Raw genomic sequence first — 25,578 nt, 5'->3', positions numbered from 1 at the left:
TGTTTACTCAATGTACTGTAATCAGATCACATTTTATTAGTTACCAATGCCGAAATCCAGTCAATTCCAAATTGTTCACTTATATCTATCACAAAAACTGCAGGTGTGATTTTTTGTGGAATGAGTTGTACATATTTTAGGGATAACTTCGGGGAACATATAAGTTCACATTTAATTTCTACAATTGTCATGTTTTGTTTTTATCTTGTTCCCTGCTTACGGATAATAATACATTAGCTTTATAGTATAAACTTTACGGTTACAGAGACACCAAATATGCATGTTTTATTATTTTTGGTGATATTTGTTTAAAGGGGTTGTCATTCAAAAGAAATTGATGGCCTATCCTCAGCATAGGCCATCAATACCTGATCGGTGGGGGTCCGACGTTTAGGAGCTGCTTCCCCTTCATTACTGTTATTGCTCATACTGTGAATCTTCGACACGCATTTAGCGACGGTTCACCGTATTACAGCCTTCTCCCATTCAGCCAGTGACTGTAATGAAGGTGAAGCAGCTGATCGTCGGGGGTGCCAGGAGTCGGACCCTCACCAATCAGGTATTGGAGGCCTATCCTGAGGATAGGCCATCAATTACTTATGACTTGACCACCCCTTTTAAAAAAAATATATATTATTTAAATAAATCTGGGGAGGCTTCATAAAAACTGCTTAACAGAAAAGCTGTCTTTATTGCCCATAGCAACCAATAACAGAGCAGCTATAATTTTTCAAGAGCACAAAAAAAAAAAAAAAGAAAGCTGCACTGTGATTGGTTGCTTTGGGCAACAAAGACCAATTTTTGTGTTAGACAGTTGTTATGAATCTTTCCATTTTTTTTTTAATCTAATGTCTAAATTAATTTTAATCCTAAAAGGAGACTTTCCTTTTTAACTGTACTGTAAGGGAATATCTGTATAATATCATATAAATACCTATGGTATGTCCTAACAGGCATCACTGCTGACAGCCCTGGGGGTCTTAGGCTCCTGGCTAAAAACTGTCAGCCCCGGCGATCACAATGATGGGGCTGACGGTGACGGTAGATAAACTAAGGGAGCCCACTGCCTTTGTTTGTACTTCCTGGAAGCAGTAAAACGTCCTGGATAACAGGGATCTGACGTTGCCCATTACATAGGCGATGTCAACCACGGCCGTCCTTCCGCTGTTGATTGCATGGATACAACTGCTGTGCCCACGCGGTCTCCTGGTGTAACTGTTTACCATGGAGACTCTATGCAAACCAAGACGTAGAGTTAGGTCATGGTACGCTAAGGGGTTAATTTTCCATCTTAATATCCATATTAAAAAAATACTGCAATTTTTCCGCTGGCCATGACATGAATTCCTTACAATGATTTTGTTAAGGATAATTTTTTTCACACTGTAAAACATCTTTTTTCTGCTTACTATCCCCTTTGCTGTCCGTGAAGATAATTAACGTTAGTGTTAATTGCTTTTACCCGTCAGTTTTCATGCTAATATCTCACTTGAGTAAATCAGACATCCCTAATGAATACTTTACAGAAAGTGACATATGTCAGCAATTTTTACAGGTATTCTTTCATAGCCAGAGGAATGACTGTCACCGAGATGTGTTTAAATACACAATCAATGCACCAAAGTCCTATTGTCATTTATCAAATACAGGACCTTTACCTGTATGATGAGCACAGGTAAAGTGGGATGTTCCAAAGAAATATGAGGGGTGATTTTAGAGGATCAATTGTGGTAGAGAACATGACATTATTCAAAAACATCTAATATTACCAATTATGTATAGTCTGCTGTAGACTATCTGTTCTTATTATGTCTATTAGATCATGTTGCTCTAATAAGGTCCAATCAGGACCCTCTATATAAAAAAGTTGAATGACCTCAGAACATCCACTGGAGACAATGGACGCCCCTTGAATTTAATGGTGCACTGTAACCTGCTGTAGGGGAAATGACCACAGTAGTTTACGTGGATAAGTTATTTTTGGGGGCTTCCAGTAGTTAGACTGCCTTCTTCCCAAAACTCTTCTCTGCATAACCCACCTTTAGCAATGGGATTGTGTAAACCTGTCCCACTTTTGAACACCATTTTTCTTTTCTTATATAGATCCAAAAATCTTTGCTAGTTCATTTCTTAGGCAGTTATTCCCAACTCAGACACAGGATATGCCAGGATATGTCTGATAAATGGGAAAACCTGCACTTTGTGTAACTCCCATAGAAATTAATGCAAAGACGCATGGGCGCCACCTCTACATTCATTCTCTGCCTTGATGGAGACGCCAATACTAGAGACAGATGTGGATATGCCATAAATTTCTGGGTTTGGAATAACCCTTTAATAAATTATATCAAAGCTTTGTTTTCCTGATACAGAGATCAAAATTCCCTGCATAAACATAGATTTATGACTACCTGTAGCCACCACTAGAGGGAGCTGAGGAGCAATCTGTAGACGGTTTACAAATTAATTATTTATTTTTAGAGCTCCATTAACATTAAGGTCAGGATGTTGTACAGATGAATACACGTTAGAAACAAGCATATACAACAGACATGAGCTTCCAGAATAACATACTGGAATAGAAGAATAGAGAGCCCTTCCCGTGAAGGCTTAGATGACAGTGACTTAAGGCCCTTTTACACAGGCCAATAATTGGGTGAACGCTCGTAAAGATCAGCCGATTAATGAGCAATTGCTCGTTCATGAACTGATCGCACAGAGACGTGCTGCCGACATGATGCAAATGCATGCGGACGAGCGATTGTAGGTCCTCATACTAACGAACATTGCTCCGTTTGAAGGGAGCAAACGAGCGCCTACCGACAAGTTGTATTGTTGATTGGAGCTCATTTTAAAGGTAGTTAACACAGGCGATATCTGAATTAAACTAATATATATATATATATATATATATATATATACATACATACAGGGTGGGCCATTTATATGGATACACCTAAATAAAATGGGAATGGTTGTCAATGCAACCCTCTTCTCCCACTCTTCACACACCGATAGCAACACCGCAGAAGAAATGCCTCCCGATCTGACCCCCTTAGACTTTTATCTTTGGGGTCATCTGAAGGCAATTGTCTATGCTGTGAAGATACGAGATGTGCAGCAACTGAAACTACGGATACTGGAAGCCTGTGCTAGCATTTCTTCTGCGGTGTTGCTATCAGTGTGTGAAGAGTGGGAGAAGAGGGTTGCATTGACAATCCAACACAATGGGCAGCACTTTGAACACATTTTATAAGTGGTCAGAAACTTGTAAATAACTCATGAAAGAATAAAGTAACATTAAAACCAAGCACACCATTGTTTTTCTTGTGAAATTCTTGATAAGTTTGATGTGTCACATGACCCTCTTCCAATTCAAAAAACGAAAGTTGGATACAAAATGGCCGACTTCAAAATGGCCACCATGGTCAACACCCAGCTTGAAAAGTTTTCCCCCTCCCATATACTAATGTGCCACAAACAGGAAGTTAATATCACCAACCATTCCCATTTTATTTAGGTGTATCCATATAAATGGCCCACCCTGTGTATATATATATATTTCCTTGATCTAAACCTCTCTGGTTGTTATGGGAATCGATCCCCTCCCTTTGCCTTGGTCACACCATTATGTCTAGTTGAATACCTGGTATAGTTGTTAAGGCTCGGCTATAAACATGGATTTCTGAACAATTCATTTATATGAGAGCATTGTCTTCCACTAATGACTTCATTACGGACTGGCTTAACCACATATTGTCCCAAACAGTGACATTCTGAATACACGTGCGCTTGTTTGAACAAATGTGCAATATATTTACCTCTATGCCTTTGACAAAGGAATTACGGAATGAATGCAGAACTATGATGGAAACCTTGGCGATCAGTCTCGACTCCTCATCTCCTGTGATTATCTTTTAATTGCATTATCCCATGTGAAATAGAATATAATTTGGAGAAAAGCAGCAATATAGGAAACCTGGAGGATTCATTTGCTATTTGCCTTTTATCGACTTTTTAATTCCCCTTAATAATAAAAATACTAACCAGACAAAAGATGTCAGTAGAAATTTCTGACCTCCGCAAGGGCTCATCGTCATATGTGCTGGGTCTGACTTATTAGGTGGTTACAAAGCATTTGGAATGGGAGAGATGTAGAGTGATGTGGGGGTACCAAGACAGATCGTTGGGTTACAGGCGATAGCGGTGAAATTTGTACCAGCACTGAGCTAAAATTGTGTAGATGATTCCATCACTTTATGTTTGGAGAGTTCAAAATGAAAAATGATATGCAAATGTAGTGGAAGGCATTTAATTTGAGATGTGAATGTGATTCATTACTTATACTTTATGGCTAAACTTGTGTCGGCGTGAAAGTAAAAAAGATCTGCTTTTTCTAAAAACAGCGCCACTCTTGTCCATGGGTTGCATCTGGTATTGCAGCTAAGCCTTATTCAAGTGAATGGGGCGAAAATAGATCCTTTTTTTTCTAATCCCAGGCTACCCTCTTAAGCTCTTATCTAGATTATTTATTATGATAATTGCAGAAATGACAATTTTAAAGTAAATCTGAATGACTTTGTAGGCCTTTAAAGGGGTTCTCCGCTTTAGACAATCCCTAGTTTCATGAATAGGAAAGAAGAATTGATCCAGCGCTGTTTGAAGATAAAAGGGCTACAATGTTCCCATTTTTATTGACACGGAAAAATAGTTAAAATTGAAAGGAGACGCAGTATCAAGGTGGTTTTCATGCGGGCGGATGCCCGAGCCTACGCGTTTCGAACACTGACAGTGTTCTTATTCATGGCAGAAACCCCTCGTTTCAGAAGGGTCTCTTGACAATAAGCCGTTCACAAAGTGTCCCCCTGCTAGGATCCCCGGTGATCAGCTGTAATCTGTGGGGAAACCTGACAGTAAGTGTAAAATTTCCCTGCAGCGCCACCACTGGGGAAATCAAGCATTACAGTGCCCATAAAAAAAATAAAACATGGATTGTCTGTTTAATGCAGGACAGGACAGGTCCTCCAGAGTGAAATACATTCTTTCTATCTGCTCTCCACGCTGGTCAAGAGACGAGGATTGTAAACAGGGGACCCCCCTAACTCAGAAACCCCTAATAAATTATATGAAAATGGGTTTTCTAAACTGGACAACCCCTTTAAGATTTGTACATTTCCTTTGCCACTGATGTTAAAAATGTTTTCATTAGTAATGTTATTGGGGAAAAAAAGCTTACTTCTGTCTTTGTATTTTAAAAATCTGAACCTTAATATAAAGACTGTGTAAATTTCACCTCTCCATTTATCGGCAGGAGCGACATGGGTAATCTCAGTGCAGTCAATAGAATAGAGCTGGTCACCCCTGCGCTGCCCTATTACCTGAATTGCTCCCAATGGAACATTAAGCAATTCCAGCAATAGAATTAAATAAGGGAATTCTTCATAATGCAATCTCCTAATATACACGTGAAGGTTCACCACATGTAACCGTCACTTCTTTTGATATTAGTGCCATTATTTCCATTTTGTTCTATATTTTAAATTGCTTCTTCACTGATGAGTGCTAGAAAGGACAGAACAGTCTTCATGGTGATCCAGAAAAGCCATTTATTTATATGGTGCTATGTATCACATGTGTTATAAGGCTCTAGTTGCGTGCTGAACTACGTCCCTGTGCCCCCCACTAAACCTCTTTTTGTTTTACTTTTTCTTCACCCCTCCCTTTTCTTTGCTCTTCTCTCTTTATCCCCTTCACACTTCTTCGCTCTCCTCCTTTTTGACACGAATATGAGCTCCTTTTACGCAAATCTAATTTCACCCCCATCACGAGGCCTACTCTCTTATAGGGGTTCTCCACTGGTCTCCCAAAGATGAGCTGATGGCAAATGGTTCTGCTGCCCCCCAAATGATTAGCTGTTATCATCAGGGACTAGCCAGTCAATGCTTCAGGGAGACTACAGCATTACATGGCACCCATTGAAGTTATTGAGCATGATGGCTGCTCCATTCTTGTTCATGTCCTGTGTCTGCTATTGCAGTATATCGCCATTCACTTGAACAGGGCTAAGGTGCAATACCAGACACAACCTATAGACAAGAGTGGCGCTGTTTCTGACGGACAAAGAAAATCAGCAGACCATCTTTTCCAATGTCAGACCACCCCTTTAAATATCCAAAAGTTCTTTAAAAAGATATAACGAAAATCAAAACCATGCAAGTGTGTTCAGAAATAAATAAATGCGCTCATACAAGTATTATAGGATTCTGCACTTAATTTTTACATCGGTCAGCAATTTTTTTTTATCATTCTAGCTGTGGATTTCATTTTATTCTGTGATTTCAGCGTACACTTGTGTTAAATAGATTCTCCTGCTATTCAGAAGAACTGGAATAGACTTAGAAAGACGATCCCTCTAAAGCGAGCTCTGCCATATGAAATGTTATTACAAATTGGAGCGTATCACGGGTTAGTAAAACCCTCATTTGTTCACATTAATATTTCTAGTACTCTCTCAGTTGCGTTACCAAATGCTGCCCTCTGCTGGGCTAGTAAGGAACCAAAACTTACAGGTGTAGTACACTACATTGCCAAAACCTGAACATCTCATCCAAAATCATTGGTATTAGTACGAAGAATAACAGCATCCGCTCCTCTCGGGAATCTTCCCACTTATTAATGTCGGGATTTGCGCCAATTCTTAGGTTTGGCACGGATGTTGGGCCATAATGCCCGTCTTCCAGTTGGTGCTCTAATACAATCAATGGGGTTCCGTGTTTCAGATCAAGGTTCGGCGAAGAACAAACTTTTTAAAGGTCCTTGCTTTGTGCACAGTAGGGTTGTCACAATACCAGAATTTGGACTTCGATACCGATACTTCATGTAGTATTGTGATTCTCGATATCAAAACGATACTTTGCCAACAATAGAAAAAAAAAAAAAAAAGTCCTTCCATTTTCTGATATGGCACGAGGTGTGATGAATTTTGAACCTCCATATTCCTCACATTAATAGTAATTAACCCCATCATGTTCCTCAGTCATAATGGACAACATTGGGTTAATGTGTGAGGTACATGATGGGGGTTAATTACCATTAGGCCGGATTCACACGAGCGTGTGCGTTTTGCGCGCGAAAAATAACAGCTCTGTGTGTCAGCAGCGTATGATGCGTGGTTTTGCCGCCATCATTATGATACTCTGTATGTTTGTAAACAGAAAAGCACGTGGTGCTTTTCTGTTTTCATTCATACTTTTTACTGCTGTTGCACGAATCGCGCTTCCGTGTGCTGTGCGTGATTTTCTTGCACCCGTTGACTTCAATGGGTGCGTGATGCGCGAAAAACGCACAAATAAAGGACATGTCGTGAGTTTTACGCAGCGGACACACACTGCGTGAAACTCACGGACTGTCTGAACGGCCCCATTGACTAATATAGGTCCGTGCGAGGCGCGTGAAAATCACGCACGTTGCACGGACCTATTATACGTTCATCTGAATAAGCCCTTGTGAGGCAAATGGAGGTATAAAATTCATAATACCTCGTGCCTCACAATAAGTAAAAGAAAGCTGTTTTTTTTAATTTTATAACAGCGTAAATATTAATTACGCTATAAATGTGTTATTACGGTTGCGACTATACCGATTATGTGTAAATTATATGTAGACTTATTTTAATGTTTATTGTAAAAACATTAGCATTTTTATTATTTAACATGACTTTATTTTTACTTTTTTATTTTTAAACTTTAATGCACTGGCATATATCTATATACTGATAGGTAAGTCCTAACAGCTGTCTGTGTACTAAGTATGCCCTAACAACAGGAAATATGGTCAGACAGCCCTGGGGTCCTTCAATGGACCCTGGGCTGTCTGCCCATATATGGTATGCCCCTCGATCGCATCACAGGGATTCCCTGTGACGCGATCCAAAGGGCATCGTCCTTCTCATTTACCCCTTGAATGCTGCGGTCAGCTTTGATCGCAGCATTCAGGGGAATAGCAGCGGAGATGAGAGGTTCCAATACAGCCATTGCCCCGCTCCTGACAATAAGTACGCGTGCGCGGTCAGTAGGTGACGCGGCCGGTGCTGCACTGAAGACAGAACACGGGGGTGTTTTGTAGTATGCCCACCATGTTCTGTCTTCGGTGCCGGCAATTAGTGCAGTGCCAGGCACATCATATCGACCGCGCGCACACTTGTCAGGACTCAGGAGCAGGGCAATGGCTGTGTTACACAAGTGCAGCCCGGCTCGAACAATATTCATGTGTTACTATACTAAGCTGTGCAGCCGCACCGATTTGAATCGAAATACATGAAATAATGGTATTGGACCGTTTGAGGGTGCACGGTATCGAAGTTTCGATGCATCGTGCAACCCTAGTGCAGTCATGACGAAACCAGGAAAAGGCCTTCCCCAATGTAATACCAAAAGGTAGAATCTCACAATGCCCTTCATGGAGATGTCTAAGATAACCCCTCCACCATATGCCCTCTATGTGGCGGTCCTCCTCTCTCGTGGGGAACCACTTAGTAACATCAGCCCTAGCGGCCAAGGATCCATTTGAATTGTTACCATGTAGTATGGATGGCCGCAAACTGTCCACCGAGTGTTTCAGCCGCCATACCAGCGGCAATAGACTGAACGATGGGTTGGCTTCATTGAACAAAAAAGAAATAAAATGTGTGGTTTTGATAGGACTATCTCTTGGGTACGTCCACAAGTCTGGATTTTCTTTGCTGCTATTGCAACACGCTGCAAATTATCCGCAAAGTGGGTCCACATGCGGGAAACAAAAACCTGCAGAAATTCAGATTCTCATCCTGCATGTCAACCTGTCTTGAGAAAACTCTATAGAATTGCCTGCATGGTGTTTACACTGTGTAGCAGGAGTGGCTCAGCCCAAACTGTGAGTATCCTAGACCATTTTAACTCCTCCAAACTTTAGCAGTTTGCACTATGTATAGTGTCCGACTTCCACCTTAACCAGACGTGTCCTGCCACTGAGCTGTGGAGACCCAATAAATAAAAGTTTCCAAGGAAAAGTTATGCTGACGTGGAATGAAGACGTAATTTTGAACCGCAGCTTGCAAGGATCACATGTATGTGTAATAGAGTATAATAGGATAGGGTGGCTGAGGTGTGCGCTGCAGTAGAGGAGGGTGGCAAGGTTGGATGTCAGAAATGTGTCCCGATAAATGGAGATCCGGCCTCATGGGTCACTAGAATGAAGGGGCAGCAGCACCACTCCCAAACCAGTCCTTGTGCAGATACAACAGTTTCATTTTCTTTAATAGGGCTTTGTTCTCTGTACAGGGCCTTGTCGGGAGGGGTGCAGAGAATGATGACGGGGTGGCAGAAAGCCAATAGTACTTACAAATAAGGCACCGTACCTTACCTGGCATGTTAGGATATGGAATTCAATAATATCTACTTAATATTCTGTATTATATGGTAAACTGCATTCAAGGTTTTACAGCCAGAAACAGGATCCCATAGAAGCCGTGTCCACACCCCATCAGCCATATAGGATACATACAGTAGTGGTAACAAGGTGCTAGATTAGAAGTATGGGAACGCACTGTGCTATGCTTTCATGTTCAGATGTCGTACATCACCAAATCACGCTTCTACGAGTGATGCTGCCACCTGCTGGCTGGATTAAGTCTCCACAGCTTCCTAAAATACTTTGTGGACAGACATTTTTTTTTCTATTTATTTATCTTTTGACCAGCAATGAAAAATTTTATATATTCTTCTTGGAATAATAAAAACTATTTGGGTCAACGCTTAAAGAGGCTCTGTCACCAGATTTTGCAACCCCCTATCTGCTATTGCAGCAGATCGGCGCTGCAATGTAGATTACAGTAACGTTTTTATTTTTAAAAAAAAACGAGCATTTTTGGCCAAGTTATGACAATTTTCGTATTTATGCAAATGAGGCTTGCAAAAGTCCAACTGGGCGTGTATTATGTGTGTTACATCTGGGCGTGTTTACTTCTTTTACTAGCTGGGCGTTCTGACGAGAAGTATCATCCACTTCTCTTCAGAACGCCCAGCTTCTGGCAGTGCAGACACACAGCGTGTTCTCGAGAGATCACGCTGTGACGTCACTCACTTCCTGCCCCAGGTCCTGCATCGTGTCGGACGAGCGAGGACACATCGGCACCAGAGGCTACAGTTGATTCTGCAGCAGCATTTGTAGGTAAGTAGCTACATCGACTTACCTGCAAACGCCGATGCTGCTGCAGAATCATCTGTAGCCTCTGTTGCCGATGTGTCCTCGCTCGTCTGACACGATGCAGGACCTGTGAGTGACGACATAGCGTGATCTCTCGAGAACATGCTGTGTCTGCACTGCCAGAAGCTGGGCGTTGTGAAGAGAAGTGGATGATACTTTTCGTCAGAAAGCCCAGCTAGTAAAAGTAGTAAAAACGCCCCGATGTACGCACATAATACACGCCCACTTGGACTTTTACTTTTCAACACGCCCAGTTGTTCATTTGCAAGCTTCATTTGCATAAATACGAAAATGGTCATAACTTGGCCAAAAATGCTCGTTTTGTTGCCGCAAGATTATTATTAGATAAGTAACGCTTCACTATTATCTTCCTAAATGACAAAAAGTTATACAACAGGAATTTATTTTGCAAAATATTCCAAAGACGAAGATGGTTCATAGATCTCTGTATAGAAATGAATAATAACTTACAATTTTTCAAAATAACTGGCTTGACTCGCATATAAAATACTGTGGAAACGAGAATTGAGGACCAAAAATGTGTGAGGAAGGACGGGGGGGTCTGTTGTCAAGCTTTGGTTTCTGAAAGTGAGAGATCCTTAGGTGAAAACTAAATTTAAAAAAAAAGTTAAATTAAAATATGACACAGATAAGAGGAGCGGCTTTGGACCAAGCTTGGTTTCTTCTTAGCAACTGTCAAAGTGGCAGTGTGGTGCGTGTACTGGTATAAATCTCCTCTAATGGGGTGACACAGATTATTAATGGGCACCTCCAGTTTCACTGACATTATAGAGAAAAATTATTATAGCGCAGGAGTTTGCATAATAATAGTTTTTCTAAATAACATGTATTAGTGCCCATGCACATGGCCGTAACTTTGATCCGCAATTACGGACCGTAATTGCGAAGAGTACGGACCCATTCATTTCTATTGCCCACGGACACCTTCCCGTATATATACACAGGAAGATGTCCATGACGTAGAGCGGCTCCGCAAAAAATAGGCCATTCCATATTTTTTGATTTTACAAACTTTATAACTGGAGCACGGCACGCAAATGTGGGTGACTGTATGTGGCCGTCCGTAGCCGTAATCACGGATTACGGCTACATGCAGGGGCCTTAGGAATTTTGCTTCTATCTATAGCACAAGCTGTGCTGCGGGTGGCTCATAACTCTGCAGTAGAGAAGTGAATCCTGGAAGTCTTCATGGCTCCCGTATCCAGAACAGCCGCCGGCACAGTAGAATGTAACGTGATCCTACAGAGCTAGCGGCCATTCTGGAGACGGTAGCCGATGAGACGAGGTAGGGCAATCTCTCCTACTGCAGAGTTATGAGCCGTCGGCAGCACAGACTATATACAGTCCGCGCTGTAGTTAGAAGCAGAATCGCTAATACAAGTGCGCTGTAATCGTTTTTTTAGAGACTGGAGGTGCGCTTTACACAGCGCGCACACGCCGCAGGGACACTGTGGATTTCTACCTTGTACATTTTTTAAAAAGTTTGTACAGAAGAAAAAATAACAAAAACCCCCAAAAGCAGATGGAATAGTGTTGATGCAGAGAGTGGGTTTTTTTTTTCTGGCCCTTCCTTAAGAGCATCCAATAAGAAAACAGCGGAGAAGCCGGAATTCATGAGAGTCTGTACAGAGAACAGGAGACCTGCGGCGCCTTCCGTACTAAACGTCTTCAGCGTGGTGCAGACTACTGCATGAAGAACGTCTCCAGAGGCTGCGTGCGAAGAGTCTTAGAGTGTTCTTTTTTAAGCCAGGAGCTCTAGGTCTATGTCAAGCATGTTTATTCCGGATAACTTCTCCACCTTCTATTTCAATTTGCTCGTAAAGCCATTTGCGGTCGCACCTGCACTCGACGCCGCACTTGTTGGAGCCGCATTTTCTGCACGAGTAGAAGCAGCCCATGCAGTCCTCATCCAAACAATCGCACAAATCCCTCCCGTTGACTAGAAGGTTTCCGTGGCTGTCATACACTTTATTCTTTGATGGAAAGGTCTGTCTGGAAGATAAAACATTACCGGAGTCATACAGGGGGATTCAAAGAGCATGGGGCAAAATTATCACCTCGGTATTCAGAACAGAGAATAGAACACAAAATTATTAACATGGAGAGAGACACAATCTATCCAAGTTTTATCTTTACACTACAAATGTTCAAAGTGATTTCTATTGGTGACACGGCCGATGTCTAGGTGGTTGTCCAGTTCAGTCATAAGCCATTCCTTTATCATGTCCAGGTAGGAGTAGCCAGGGACCATATCCTCGGCAGAAAAAAAAGGGACTGTAGACTTTGCGCTTGCTTATTGCACAGAACACGTTCACTTTGGGTGAATCCCTCATGGGCTCGATAAGGACACTTGGTTTTTCCGAGCCTCAGATTCGAATGCTGTGAATTTGGGCGGCCCAGACTTTTCCCATGACAAAGACTGAGTAACGTTGGGTGGAGCAATGCCAAACCAAAGCATTTCCTATGCGGAGCTCATTTATTCTGACAGTTTTGCTGTACTATCACGACAGACCCCGTCAAACACGCAAAAAGTTTTTTTCTTGCTTCGATGTCGCCATCTAATGTCACACATTTCAAATTTGGCTCATGAAAATCAAAGCTGTGCTGTGATTGGCTGCTATGGATGACTGAGCCAGTCTTGCTTAGATTCAGTCACAGGCCATTTATCACTGGTGTTACTTTAAACTACAGGCCTTTTCTATGGCCCCATGTGATTTCATGCGTAAACCTACGAGACTGATTTGAAAAGCGTGAACGTGCCTTTACAGGGGGTCAAAAATACCATAGGGGTGGATTCACAGATTTTGTTGCAGAAATTTCTGCGGCTGAAATTCAGTTCCATTCACCTGAACGGAACTTGCAGACATCCACGTGCTTAATGCCGAAACAGCCACGTTCAGATGAATGGAACGGATTTTATGTGGAAGATATTTCTGCACCACAATCTGCAGTGTGTGAATCGACACTAGGGGCATTATTGCGACCTCCGCAGGGTCAAGGAGTAGATGACTGTCTGCACATATTCACGCTTATCTGTTGGAGATATTTCATCCTAAATGGCTTAAAGGATTAGCAAAATGTGGGAAAACAAGCCCGTTTTCCGATTCTAATCATGGAACTGTATATTCCCCATTGAAAACAATGGAAGTTTAAATGCCAGTCCATATTTCAGTCTGTTTTATATGGTGGAAATTGTTCCATAATAGGAATTCGGTGAATCTGTGAAGTTGCTAATCTCTGGTAATGCAAACAGCAGGTTTCTCTACAAAAGGGGGAAAAAAAAAGGCCATACAATTCTGATTAAACCGAAGTCGTGAAAATTTAACCTAATCCATAAACCAATACGATTGGGTTCCCACGGGTCAGATACACTGCATAAACGTACGTAGCGTATCCGAGCAGGTACCAGCACGGAATTCCGCCCCCCCAAAAAAAGCTAATATTTACCACTGGTCGTTGTCATAGCAACATGCCCCTATGTTCTCCGTGCAGCACACATGACCACTGCAGCCTGCGATTAGCTGCAGCGGTCGCATGGGATAAGACCTCATCCCAGGAGGTTGGCCTGGACGGAGAACAGCGGAATGCATCTCTATGACAACAGCCAGGGGTAAGCATTAGATTTTTTTTATTTTGATCGATTTGAAACCAAAAAAGCTTTTTTTTTTTTTTCTGATTTGCAAATTTTGCAGCCTCTCAACATTTGCCATCTGTTGCAGGTTTTACCTCCTCATTGAACTCAATTGGAAAACCCGCAACATGAGAGCAGCATAAATGGACATGTTGCAGATTGAAAAACGTATGAACATTTTCGCTGCAGTTTTTTTTTGCCGCAGAGCGTGCAAGAGATTTGCTCAAATCTCATTCACTTTTGCTGCTACAGTAAATGCTGCGGAATTTCCGCACAGAATTCGGTTGCAGAAATTCCCCAGCGTTTAGGCTACCTGGGAAAACAGCATTAGAATTTGCTATACATTTTCTACAAGCCATACATTACCGATGCCTCATTATGGACAATAAAGTAATCGTCTCTTAATGTGCAAATATACTTTTCAGCCACTTTAACATTAAAACTATCAGAATTTCAGGAAGAAAAGCCTCAACTCGCCTTTCTAACAAACAACCTCCCTCCCCAAAGACAATTGTCTCACTGGTTGTCTTGTATCATTACTGCCATCTAGTGGGGTAAAACAATATCGTACCCAACTGTGAATCGATATGGGAGAAAGCACACAGCAACCACATGTAACGGTATTAGTTATAGTGCTATTAGGATATAAAAAGCAACATGTAGCAAAAATAATTTACACTGGCTATGCACACAGGCATATAACACGTCTATTATAGACGAAGCCATAGTAGGGTTCATATTTCAGTGCAGCGAACCACTACTGTACCTCATTATGCGTTCGATTCCATAGAGAGAGAAAAAAAAGTCATGGCAAGCACCATTGTATTTCACCCAATCGGGTCTGTACAGCTCCATACACCTGGCTCCGCTGTGTGCATGGGGCCTAAAGCTGGCCATACACCAGAGATTTTGGATGATTAAAAAGGCCAATTCAGGCCCTTTTCTGACTACCGTTGGCCCCCATTCATGACACGATTGAGTTGATCTGCGGTTGGAAAGACGCTCAAATGACAGATCTGTATCCCATCAATAGAAGCTCAAAAAAGCCCACAGATCAAGGCAGATATTAATATGCGATTTTTGCCATTTTAACGTATGGCACCCCCATCCAAAACAAAATACCTTCAGACAACCACAAGTCGTTCAAAAAACGGCCGTCTGAAAAACCCTAATGTACGGCCAGGCAAAGACTGCAGCCCGGAAGTCTTACAAGCTGCCTGGTGGTAAGGCTTTGTTCACACCAAATTAGTTTAGTTGTACTCATGCTCAGCCTGGGTTCACACGTTGCAGTAGTGCGCCACACGGACAAAAATTACATGAGTTTTACCATGTGGTAATTGACGTTGTATTTTGTTTTATTTAACATTTACAGCAAAAACTGCGCAGCCAATTACTGCACTGCAAAACTGCAGCAAATCACGGTAAAATGCACACATTTTTGACCGGGGCATCCTTGTAGGCATCATTCTAAATGGGTATATCCCACCGTGATGTACTGACAAGATACAAGTTCTATTCAGATGTTTCTTGGGTAGATCCCATCCTGGGAAAGCTGTGTGACAATACATAAAGCTTCATTACAGCTCCCACAGGGATGGTCAGGATTCATCTGCATACATAGGAGACCAAGGGATGTAGGACTAGGCAGATTTGCCCTTCAGTAGGCTATACCCACCTGGGTGGGAGCAGTAACGAAGCCCCACTGACTGCCACATTTTAGTTTAGAAGAAACTATATTTAGCTACTCGCTATCGGAGTAGAAGTTCAAAGGGAAGGTGTCATGATTTTTTTTTTATCAGATTGCTTTTAATATATTGACATAAATTTTATTTATTTATATTCACGTGTTCTACTTTATTCTTTCTTTCTTTTACTTCTCTATGGGGGCTGCCATTTTTTTTTTAAATCTCTGTATGTGTCGATTAACGGCACATACAACCCCATAGAGAATACGAACGGGAGCCGTTCCATTCAATGCAGCGTACGCCGTCTGTGTGGCATGCGCCGCTCCCACACAGACCAAAACAACGCTCGTTCGCAGAGCGAAATCCGGCGGCATTTTCATGTGGACCGGAAGCCGCTGCCGGACAGTAAGATGACGACTTCCGGCCATATGTTCAAGGAAGCGAAGGCACAAGGTATAGGAGCGGCAGGAACAGGTAATTTATGTTCGTGTTATACGGTCTGCTGAGCCCTGTATCTAATCCTCCTACACTGTGCAGTCGCTCAGAAAATGGCGGCACACAGTGTAGGGGGTTTGAAGATAAAAACCCCCTCCTTCTCCTGGCACTAGCCAGAATAAAGGAGGGGGGATTGTTTGAGGACACTAGAGCGAGTGTGTCTACCCCAAATATGCAGCATAAAGCAATGAGGTTGCTTTACCACATTGCAATGCTGCAATTTTGGGAATTGCTCCCTCTAGTGCCCAGCACATGGAAATGTTATAAATTAGAATCTAATTTTATAATATTTCCTGACTTGTGAAAAAATTAAAACATGTAATCACTTATATACTAATTGTTTAACTGAAAAAATAAATAAAACATTTCTAGCGACACATTCCCTTTAAACAGCTTGGCAGGAGGACTCCTTAATGACGTCTATTTTCTGGTAATTATAGTAGCGCACAAGTGACAGCGAGTACAACAGGTGACCACCGCGGCTAGTAATTGGCGGCACAGATCAGGAGTCACCACTGCTGCAATGTAAACAAAAACCGGCCATAGAACATTGGGAGCTGCGGCGCTGAACAGGCGAGTACGCTTTTTTTTAATATTTTAGCATATTTGCTGCTAGGGTTTATGCAACTTTTTTCACTCCTTGACAAACCCTTTAAAGGCGTTGTCCACCTTCTGACAACCGATAGGTCATCAGTATATCGGTGCGGGTCTGACACTCGGACCCGCACCGATAACCCGCACCGGTGGCACATAACGCTATGTACAGAGTCCAGAAGCAGTTTGCTCCGTACATAGCATAGCGGCCGTGCTAGGTCGCTATTTCGGGCCAGAGCAAAGTGCTTCCGGCATGTACATCCAGTGCACAGAGGCACCGAACCGGCTGATCTGTGCGGGGCCCGGGAGTCGAACCCCCCACAGGTCATGTACTGATGAGCTATCCGGTGGATAGGTCATCAGTTGTCAGAAGGTGGAAAACCCCTTTAAGGATTGTAAAGCATTTATTTTTTTTCGTTTTTGCCATATCAACCATGATTTTTCAATTTTTTTTTTTATTTACTTTGCTGTTTGAGGCCTTGTCTTGTGTTAGACAAGTTGGACATTTTTTAGGGTACACATTTGTGTTTGATTTTGTTTAGAATGGCAAAAAGCATACAAAAAATGCATTTCAACCATTTTTTTCAATTTAATTTTGTACGCAGTTTATCATTGATCTAATTGACACGATACATTTATTGATGCAGATGTTACAAACATTAAGATATCAAATATATTTATTTTTTTACAGTCTATTAACTTATTTAATAAAAATTCTCTTTTGATCCATTATTATTTTTTAACATAATCATCAATTAAATAGAACTTTTAAAACTCTAATGCCATGTCAATTCTATAGGACATATTGCCTGTGCATGTAATGCAGACATCTGTTAACAGGATTTTTGTAGGCAGCATTTGTTAGGCCATGGGCGGTCCATATAAAACCATCAGACCCAGCAACCCCTATGTGGGGCTGTACTCAAAGGGGCAGAAGAGCCCTAGTCATTGTCAGAATGGATTGTGGTTCTGAAAGGGTTAATCAGGGTGATCACAGACCAGTTACTAAGCCTATTGGCTTGGTTATTACTGGGCAAGTGCCAAGTCTGACATTGGAAGCAAAAAAGCGCAGTCTTTTAGTATGTGACTAGATAGTGCCGTGACAGGGAGCGGCTAAAACAAAAATCACAAGAAGTCATCTTGCCCGGCACATAAGTCTCTGTTTACATCGGCACTGTATAGAACAGAAGCCACGACAGTGTTGAAACCCTTGCCTGACAGTTACCAGAGGTGCCCGACACACCCCACCAAAAATGGGGTCTGCGAATTCCACCGAGGTGTCAGTCATTATTATTGGAAAAATAGAATCGCGTTCAGCATTGTTTTTCCTATCAAATTTTATTAAAACTGTGACGGAGGCTCCAAACAGAGTAAGAATAAGCTGAATGAAAAAGACAACACGGATACACAAACCTTTCTGACCCGGCTGTTGAGGTCTTGGTCTGTCGTCTCTTCTCTCTTGTGCTGGTTTCTGGTGTAAACTCTGTTTGCCTTCCTGGATTGGCAAACTGCAGCAACTTCAAGGCTTTGGCAGCTCGCCCCTTAAAAGAAAAAAAAAAATAATAATCATAAATTTATATATATACACACACATATTATATATATATACTCTAAGAAAGTCATAACTATATAGCCAAAGAGCCACTACATATATAGTAACAGTTCATGCCCTTAAAGTCCAGTACTCAAAACACTATGTAACAGGAATCATATTAAAATGCAAGCAAACCAAAACCATTTGATGTTACACACAGAAGCCCCCTCCCCATCATATCTTTAAAACAATACGGCATCTGGCAAAAATTAGGAGAGGACACGTCATCAGAATGTCTCAGTAGTGCAGCCTCTGCAACTATAAATTTGAAAGGGGTATTTTGACCAAAAGCATTCAGCAATTTTCCACTGCATAGGCAGTAAACGTTAGTTTGGTGGGGGTAGGACCATTGCTAGAATCAGGTTCCCCACCCGGTTCCCCCTCCCTCACCTGCACCACCGCAGTGAGGTGGTGTTTGAACAGTGCAGTCGGCGTTCTAACAGGGTCCCAACTTGGCTACTGTGTGACAGCCACCAGGGGGAAGTTTTGAGAGGGTTCACGGCAATGGGCGAGATTGGAGATAACTTTGATTCTGCCTATTTAGCCGCTATGGTGCTGTTCACATAGATCAGTTGCCCCTGTCAGTTCCCCTCTGGAGTGTTGCAGAAGAGCCAGAGGGAAACTGATGCTAGAATGGATCCAATAGCTTTCTATGGGATCTGTTCTGGCACATGGGACATATGTTGTAGCGCCGGATCCAAAAAAGTTACCTGCAGTATTTTTGCATCTGCCTTCCTGGGAGACCCGGCGCCGTATCCTATCTTAATGCACGGTTCGCCAGATGAATGCCGGGTGCTGCCTTCTCAGCACCTGGCATGGGAGAATAAGGCCCTATTCCGCTAGTAGAGGTAACACCTGACGTTCTTGTCCATATATGTACAGTGACGTCAGGGGCTCCACCTGGAGCGGAGTCCTTGGCCAGAGGACGCTCTGCCCAGTGTTCTGCTCCTGGAGAAGCCAGTGACGTCACTATCCATATACGGGCAGTGATGTCAGGGGCTCCTCCTTGAGTGGAATCCCTGTCTAGAGTGTTGCCAACATGGAACAGATGCAAAACCTTATAAAAATTGCAGTTTTTAATGGCCGACGCCTGCATCCTGTCGTGTGAATAGAAACAGCATCAATTGTAGCGTGGTGCAGGGTAGGGGATGCGGGGTGGTGTTGGCTAGCTACAAAGGTGCCAAAAACTAGCTCCTCCCTGAAGTTAGGGCTAGTGTTTGGCGCCTTTGCATGTCCACAAGGCTGCTTTGAAGATCCGATCTCAGGTAAATAAATGGACGGCCGTAGCCTTCTGGGCTCTCGCCCTCAGCACTGCATTGAATACGACACACGGAACATTACAATGTGTGTCAGACTTCAGTGTAGCGCTGAGGCTGGAGCAGAGAAGGAGCCCTGACATGCCAGGATCACGTCAGAAGTTTTGTGAAACGACAAGTATCTAATCTATCATGTATCCACACTATCACAAGCTATGCACCACTCTGATAAAATTGGCAACTTTTCAGCCCCTAGACTAATTTTTTGGCAGATCAGGATGGTAAAAACTGATGACAATGAACGACAACTGATTGTTATGTAGTATAAAAAAATTTTTTTTTTAAAAAAGCCTGATGGGAACGGATACATTTTTGCATCAGTTGTAATCACGAGACAAAATAACTGAAGCAACTGGTATACGTGAACGCACCCGTCGATGCCACAGCCAATAGCGGCCACAGCATCTAAGCCACTAGATAAAAGGGTGGGGGCCCCCTCAGACAGCCCCACGCCACCCCTACCGACGCGATGGCGGGGTGCCGACGATAGCTATGGCAGCCTGGGGCCTAATGTGGGCTCCTATGTCTGCCATCTTAGTGATCCTTTTAAAGTGGCTGTCCAGGCATTCAGGCGATAGGTCATCAGTATATGATCGGTGGGGGTCAAACACCCGCACCATTCATCTGCCGGTTGTTACGCAGTAAGCAGAGTTCAGAGCCTGAAGCAGATGGCTGACTACTGCATAAGAGCAACACTGCTCCTATTCCCTTGAGTAGGAGCAGAGCCGCAGTATGGCCGCTATTCCATGACCGGAGCCATCTGGTCCTGGCATGGTCATCCGATGCCGGGAAGCAGCTGATCGGTGCGTGGTCCGCGTGTCAGACCCCCCACCAATCATATACTGATGACCTATCCTGTGGATAGGTCATCAGTTGTCCATGCCTGGACAACCCCTTTAGGACACAGCCAATTTTGGCCTTGAGGACAGAACAATTTTTTTTATATTTTGCTCTTTGCATCCCGGTGCTCATAACTTTATTTTTGTTCCACATAGCTGTATGAGACGTGTTTCTTGCAGGACGATTTGTACTTTATGTAGGAGACATTTTTGGGTACATTTACATTGTTTAAATTGATATACTTTTTTTTTTTTTTTAAATGAAAAATTAAAATAAAAACAGTCAGTTCTGCTGCACGTTTCAGCTATTTTTTTCAGAGCTTACACCAATTATAAATGACGCTTCAAATTTGTTGTGGAGGTTGTTACGGCCGTGACGATACCAAGTGGGTGTTTACCGTCTAGGAAATGGAGCCCCGTGAACACGTTTAGCGTGTACATAGGGAGCTTTCATAGGGCCAAAACGTAATGTGAACAGGCTCTTACATGTCAGAAATTTTGATCAGTAGGGTCCAGGTGCTGAGACCCCCACAATCGCTAAATACATAGACGCAGAAGCAATCAGCCGAGCGCAGTGCCAAACACATCCGCACCCATATTTTTAGTGATTGGGGGGGTCTCAGCAACCGGACTCCTACCGATTAAAAAACTTTTGACCTGTCACTGTGATTTGTCCAAAGTTTTAATAAAGAACAATTTCTCTTTAAAGGGACCACAGCGCTGCGCCCCCTTCGATCTCAGATTCATGGGGGTCCCACAGCAAATGATTGATGACATATCCTAGCAATATAACATTTGTGGGGGGGGATTTACAGCTTCACTGTAAGGAGGAAGCGATCGCATCTTGCACATCATAAGGCGAGATTTAGCGCCACAACAACTGCAAAACAAGAGTGGAGTAATAGCAACCAATAAGATTCCAGCTTTCATTTTTACGAGGCGCTTGTTAAATAAAAGCTGCCATCTGATGGGCGCCACATTATACGTGTAGCCGTTTTTATAGATCTACCTTCAGTATTACTCTACGTTGGTGGCTGCTCCGCAGGCCGCATTGGTGTGGGAGGCGGAGAATGCAGGGAGCAGTGCTAGTAGAAAGGCTACAGATGTTTAAGATAACAAACAGCAGCTGCGACTATGTCATGGCCTACACGTGTGCACTGCTAGCTTCCGCCCTCCATTATAAGCGCTCCCACTTAACCCGACAATGTATCACACGCCTATTTGGCCGCACTTACTTTCGCCTGCGTCTTCCTGCTCGGCATTCCTGTATGAATGGCGCCAGAATCTCGCGCTGCCGCCATTTACATGGGGAGACGCCTCCCCGTGACGCAGCTGCCAAACAAACACCATAGAGATGCGGAAGTCAGGAGTTGAGGTGTGGAGAGGCGGACGGTTTGTGCATCATTATTCTCGATGGTTCCAAGGCATAGCCCGGGCGTTTCCATAGCAATCTCAGTTAAAAAATACCTGAAAATTAAATAATAATAGTAAAAAAGTATTTGATTTGTTATAACTTTATATATATATATATATATGTATTTATTTGTTTCAATGTATCAATTAAGGGATTTAGTAAGAAAAATGCGCCAGAATTTCTTTCTAAATTGCGACAAAAAAAGAGTACCTGGCTTGCCCCACATTTATTATATATTTTTGACATAGGGTAGAAAAATGTGTTAAATATGCCTTGTGAGCTGCACCAAATATGTTACGCATTTTGATAAATTTGTTGCAGTTTGTTCTATATAAACTTCTCCAATTTTTCTAACCAGAAACGAATTGAGATGCACAAAAGAAGCGCCACAGTTATAATTGCATTGCACTAGTTTATCGATCAAATAAGTTCTTTGTTTTTAACCGCTGCACAACGTGGCTAAGAGGAGGGTGGTGGGTCCTGAGCCACGGTGCGGGTGGTGGGGCCTGTGCCACGGTGCGGGGTGTGGGGCGCCAACAAGCCAGGGACAGGTTATTTAGATACAGGGCTATGTCAGCAAACAGAATCTCTGGGCTAAGAAAAGCCCATCTACCATATAACATCAAGCTACTGAACATTACAATATTGTTTTCAATTCTGCCAACCTGACCATACTCTGGAGACTTTCTGCTTCCGGATGCTCTGACGTCCAAAGTCACACTTGCCAACAGTGCTGATTTTGACGGTACAATCCCACGAATCAGACTGCAAAGTTAATACTAATTTATACGAAAGTTGGTGTTCCTGAGCTTTTTGGGACCGTTCACAATCAGAATGGGGCAGAGCTTAAAATGTCCTGATATACCAAATGTTCATAATGCCAAATGAAGATGGACGGATATGCCACTTTTGGATGTCTAGAAATCCAAGCACCTATGTTTTAGCCAGCGTGAAAGATTTAAGTGTATCGTTCGTTATTGGCACATCTATTACTGGTACACTGTTATGTCACATCTATGGCTGGTACACTGTTATGTCATGTCACATCTATGGCTGGTACACTGTTATGTCATGTCACATCTATGGCTGGTACGCTGTTATTACACATCTATTACTGGTACACTGTTATGTCACATCTATGGCTGGTACACTGTTATGTCACATCTATTACTGGTACGCTGTTATGTCACATCTATTACTGGTACACTGTTATGTCACATCTATTACTGGTACACTGTTATGTCACATCTATTACTGGTACACTGTTATGTCACATCTATTACTGGTACACTGTTATGTCACATCTATTACTGGTACACTGTTATGTCACATCTATTACTGGTACACTGTTATTACACATCTATTACTGGTACACTGTTATGTCACATCTATTACTGGTACACTGTTATTACACATCTATTACTGGTACACTGTTATTACACATCTATTACTGGTACACTGTTATTACACATCTATTACTGGTACACTGTTATGTCACATCTATTACTGGTACACTGTTATGTCACATCTATTACTGGTACACTGTTATGTCACATCTATTACTGGTACGCTGTTATTACACATCTATTACTGGTACACTGTTATAACACATCTATTACTGGTACACTGTTATTACACATCTATTACTGGTACACTGTTATTACACATCTATTACTGGTACACTGTTATTACACATCTATTACTGGTACACTGTTATAAAACATCTGTGGTTGGTGCACTGTTATGGCAGAACTGTGGTTGGTACAATGTTATAACACATCTGTGGATGGTACACTGTTCTGGCAAATCCATGGCTGGTACACTGTTATGGCACATCTGAGGTTGGTACACTGTTATTACATATCTATGACTGGTACACTGTTATAACACATCTGAGGTTGGTACACTGTTATGGCACATCTGTGGTTGGTACACTGTTATTACACATCTATGGCTGGTACACTGTTATTACACATCTATGGCTGGTACACTGTTATTACACATCTATGGCTGGTACACTGTTATGGCACATCTGAGGTTGGTACACTGTTATGGCACATGTGAACAAGCACAGTGTCACAGCGCGGGGTGTGGACCCACTGGGTCGTACCGCGTAGTGGGATAGCAGCTGGCCAAACAGGTATAATGCAATGTCTATAGTTCAGAAAGGTTACCTGAGACAATCTAGACAGTAACGGTGGATTCAGGCTAAGATGAAGCTCCGAGAGTAGACAGACACCCGGCGGGGTGCGACACAATAGATGCAGTGGAGGACACAACATGACTCCGACTCTTGAAGGCACAGAGGCACAGGATATAGGGTACAGGCAGCAGGAACGGGTAACACTTAGAACTGGAAACTGGGAACTGGAAAACACTAGGAGACCATTTGCAAGGACAAACTTAAGGTAACACAACAACGCTCAGGCAAGGATCGAGAGGGCAGAGCCCCTTTTATAGTCCAGAAGCATTCTGGGCTAATTGCAGTATTCTGCAACTGTGCGTATACTGGCCCCTCAAGGCCGTGCGGGCGCGCACGACCTGCGGGAGACAGTGTCTTGACCAGGAAGTGAGTGCCGGTGTCTCCCAGGAGGGAGATGCCGCCGGGCACTCGCTCTTCAATGGCCGCGGCCGTCAGAGGGTGAGTCAGGATGACGGTCCGCGGCCATAGACTTTACAGTGTCCCCCTCTTATGCCCCTCTTCTTGGGGCCAGAGCGGGAGAGAAACTTCTTCATGAGGGCAGGAGCATTGATGTTCTCCTCTGGCTCCCAAGACCTCCCTCTGGACCAAATCCTCTCCAATCCACCAAATAAAACGTTCTTCCTCCTACTCTCTTGGTGTCCAAGATCTCTCTAACCTCGAATGTCCCTGACGAGGCGCTAGAAGCCACTGCAGAGCTAGGAGTCACGGAGTACCGTTTCTGTACCACAGGCTTCAGCAAGGAGACATGAAAGGAGTTTGGTATCTTGAGGGTGGGAGGCAGCCGAAGCTTGTAAGAGACAGGATTTATCTGCAGCAGAATCTCGAAGGGTCTGAGGAACCTGGGAGCAAACTTGCAAGATGGCACCCTCAGCCGGATATTCTTGGAAGAAACTGGGGAGGTTCTTGTCTTCTAGTGTCTGCCATTCTCTTCATGCGGTCGACCGCCAGCAGAATAGAAGATCGAGTCTGCTGCCATATCTGCTGCCATATCTGCCCCTGAAAGTAGAGTCAGCTGCAGGCACATGGAACATAGTGGAAACAGGAAGAGGTATTCGTGGATGTTGGCCGTAGACAATGAAGAATGGGCAGGAGGCGGTGGACTCACTAGTATGGTTGTTATAAGAGAACTCAGCCCAAGGAAGCAGCTGCACCCAGTCATCATGCTGCCTGGAGATAAAGTCCCGTAGATAGTTATCCATAATCTGATTAACCCTCTCGACTTGACTGGTGATGGTAGGCAGAGATGAAGTCCAATTTTACACCGAGGAGACCGCAGAGTGCTCTCCTGAACTTTGAGGTGAACTGAACCACTCGATCGGAGACAATATGCAGAGGCAAGCCATGCAGACGGAAGATGTGTTTGCCAAAGAGGCCGGCCAGTCGGGAAGCAGAAGGCAGACCAGTCAGTGAAACAAAATGAGCCATTTTGGATAATCGATCCACTACCACCCAGACCACACTGCATCCAGCAGAGAGAGGCAGATCTGTGACAAAGTCGATTGCAATATGTCGCGAGGGGGCATCGAGCACAGGAAGTGGCTGGA

General features: G+C 43.1%; 1 protein-coding gene across 2 annotated transcripts; it reads right to left on the bottom strand.

The window, feature by feature from the left end:
* Positions 1-11,570: 11,570 nt before the first annotated feature.
* On the bottom strand, positions 11,571-21,788 carry ARL14EP (ARF like GTPase 14 effector protein). Of its 2 annotated transcripts, none has more exons than XM_075837734.1 (3): positions 21,653-21,788; positions 18,091-18,209; positions 11,571-12,255 (listed from the first exon to the last, which is right to left on the bottom strand). In XM_075837734.1, the coding sequence occupies exons 1-3, from the start codon at positions 21,716-21,718 to the stop codon at positions 12,030-12,032; spliced, it is 411 nt and encodes a 136-aa protein (XP_075693849.1). In that variant the 5' UTR covers positions 21,719-21,788; the 3' UTR covers positions 11,571-12,029. The 2 variants fall into 2 exon arrangements, with proteins under 2 accessions (XP_075693849.1, XP_075693848.1); XM_075837733.1 differs by having other exon boundaries at positions 18,082-18,209; positions 21,653-21,782.
* Positions 21,789-25,578: the final 3,790 nt, after the last annotated feature.

Source organism: Rhinoderma darwinii, chromosome 9, assembly GCF_050947455.1.
Source record: "Rhinoderma darwinii isolate aRhiDar2 chromosome 9, aRhiDar2.hap1, whole genome shotgun sequence".
NCBI lineage: Eukaryota > Metazoa > Chordata > Amphibia > Anura > Rhinodermatidae > Rhinoderma > Rhinoderma darwinii.
Note: the sequence above shows the minus strand (reverse complement) of the source record. Positions and strands in the feature narration are given on the sequence as shown.

What these genes read in the sequence shown, in the direction of transcription:
- ARL14EP (XM_075837733.1), bottom strand. Translation starts at nt 21,718, where the DNA reads ATGGCGGCAGCGCGAGATTCTGGCGCCATTCATACAGGAATGCCGAGC. An exon ending in GCAGGAAGACGCAGGCGAAA is followed by an intron (nt 18,210 to 21,652) that starts GTAAGTGCGGCC and finishes TTTTCTTTTAAG; the next exon opens with GGGCGAGCTGCCAAAGCCTT. An exon ending in TCAACAGCCGGGTCAGAAAG is followed by an intron (nt 12,256 to 18,081) that starts GTTTGTGTATCC and finishes TTTATCTTCCAG; the next exon opens with ACAGACCTTTCCATCAAAGA.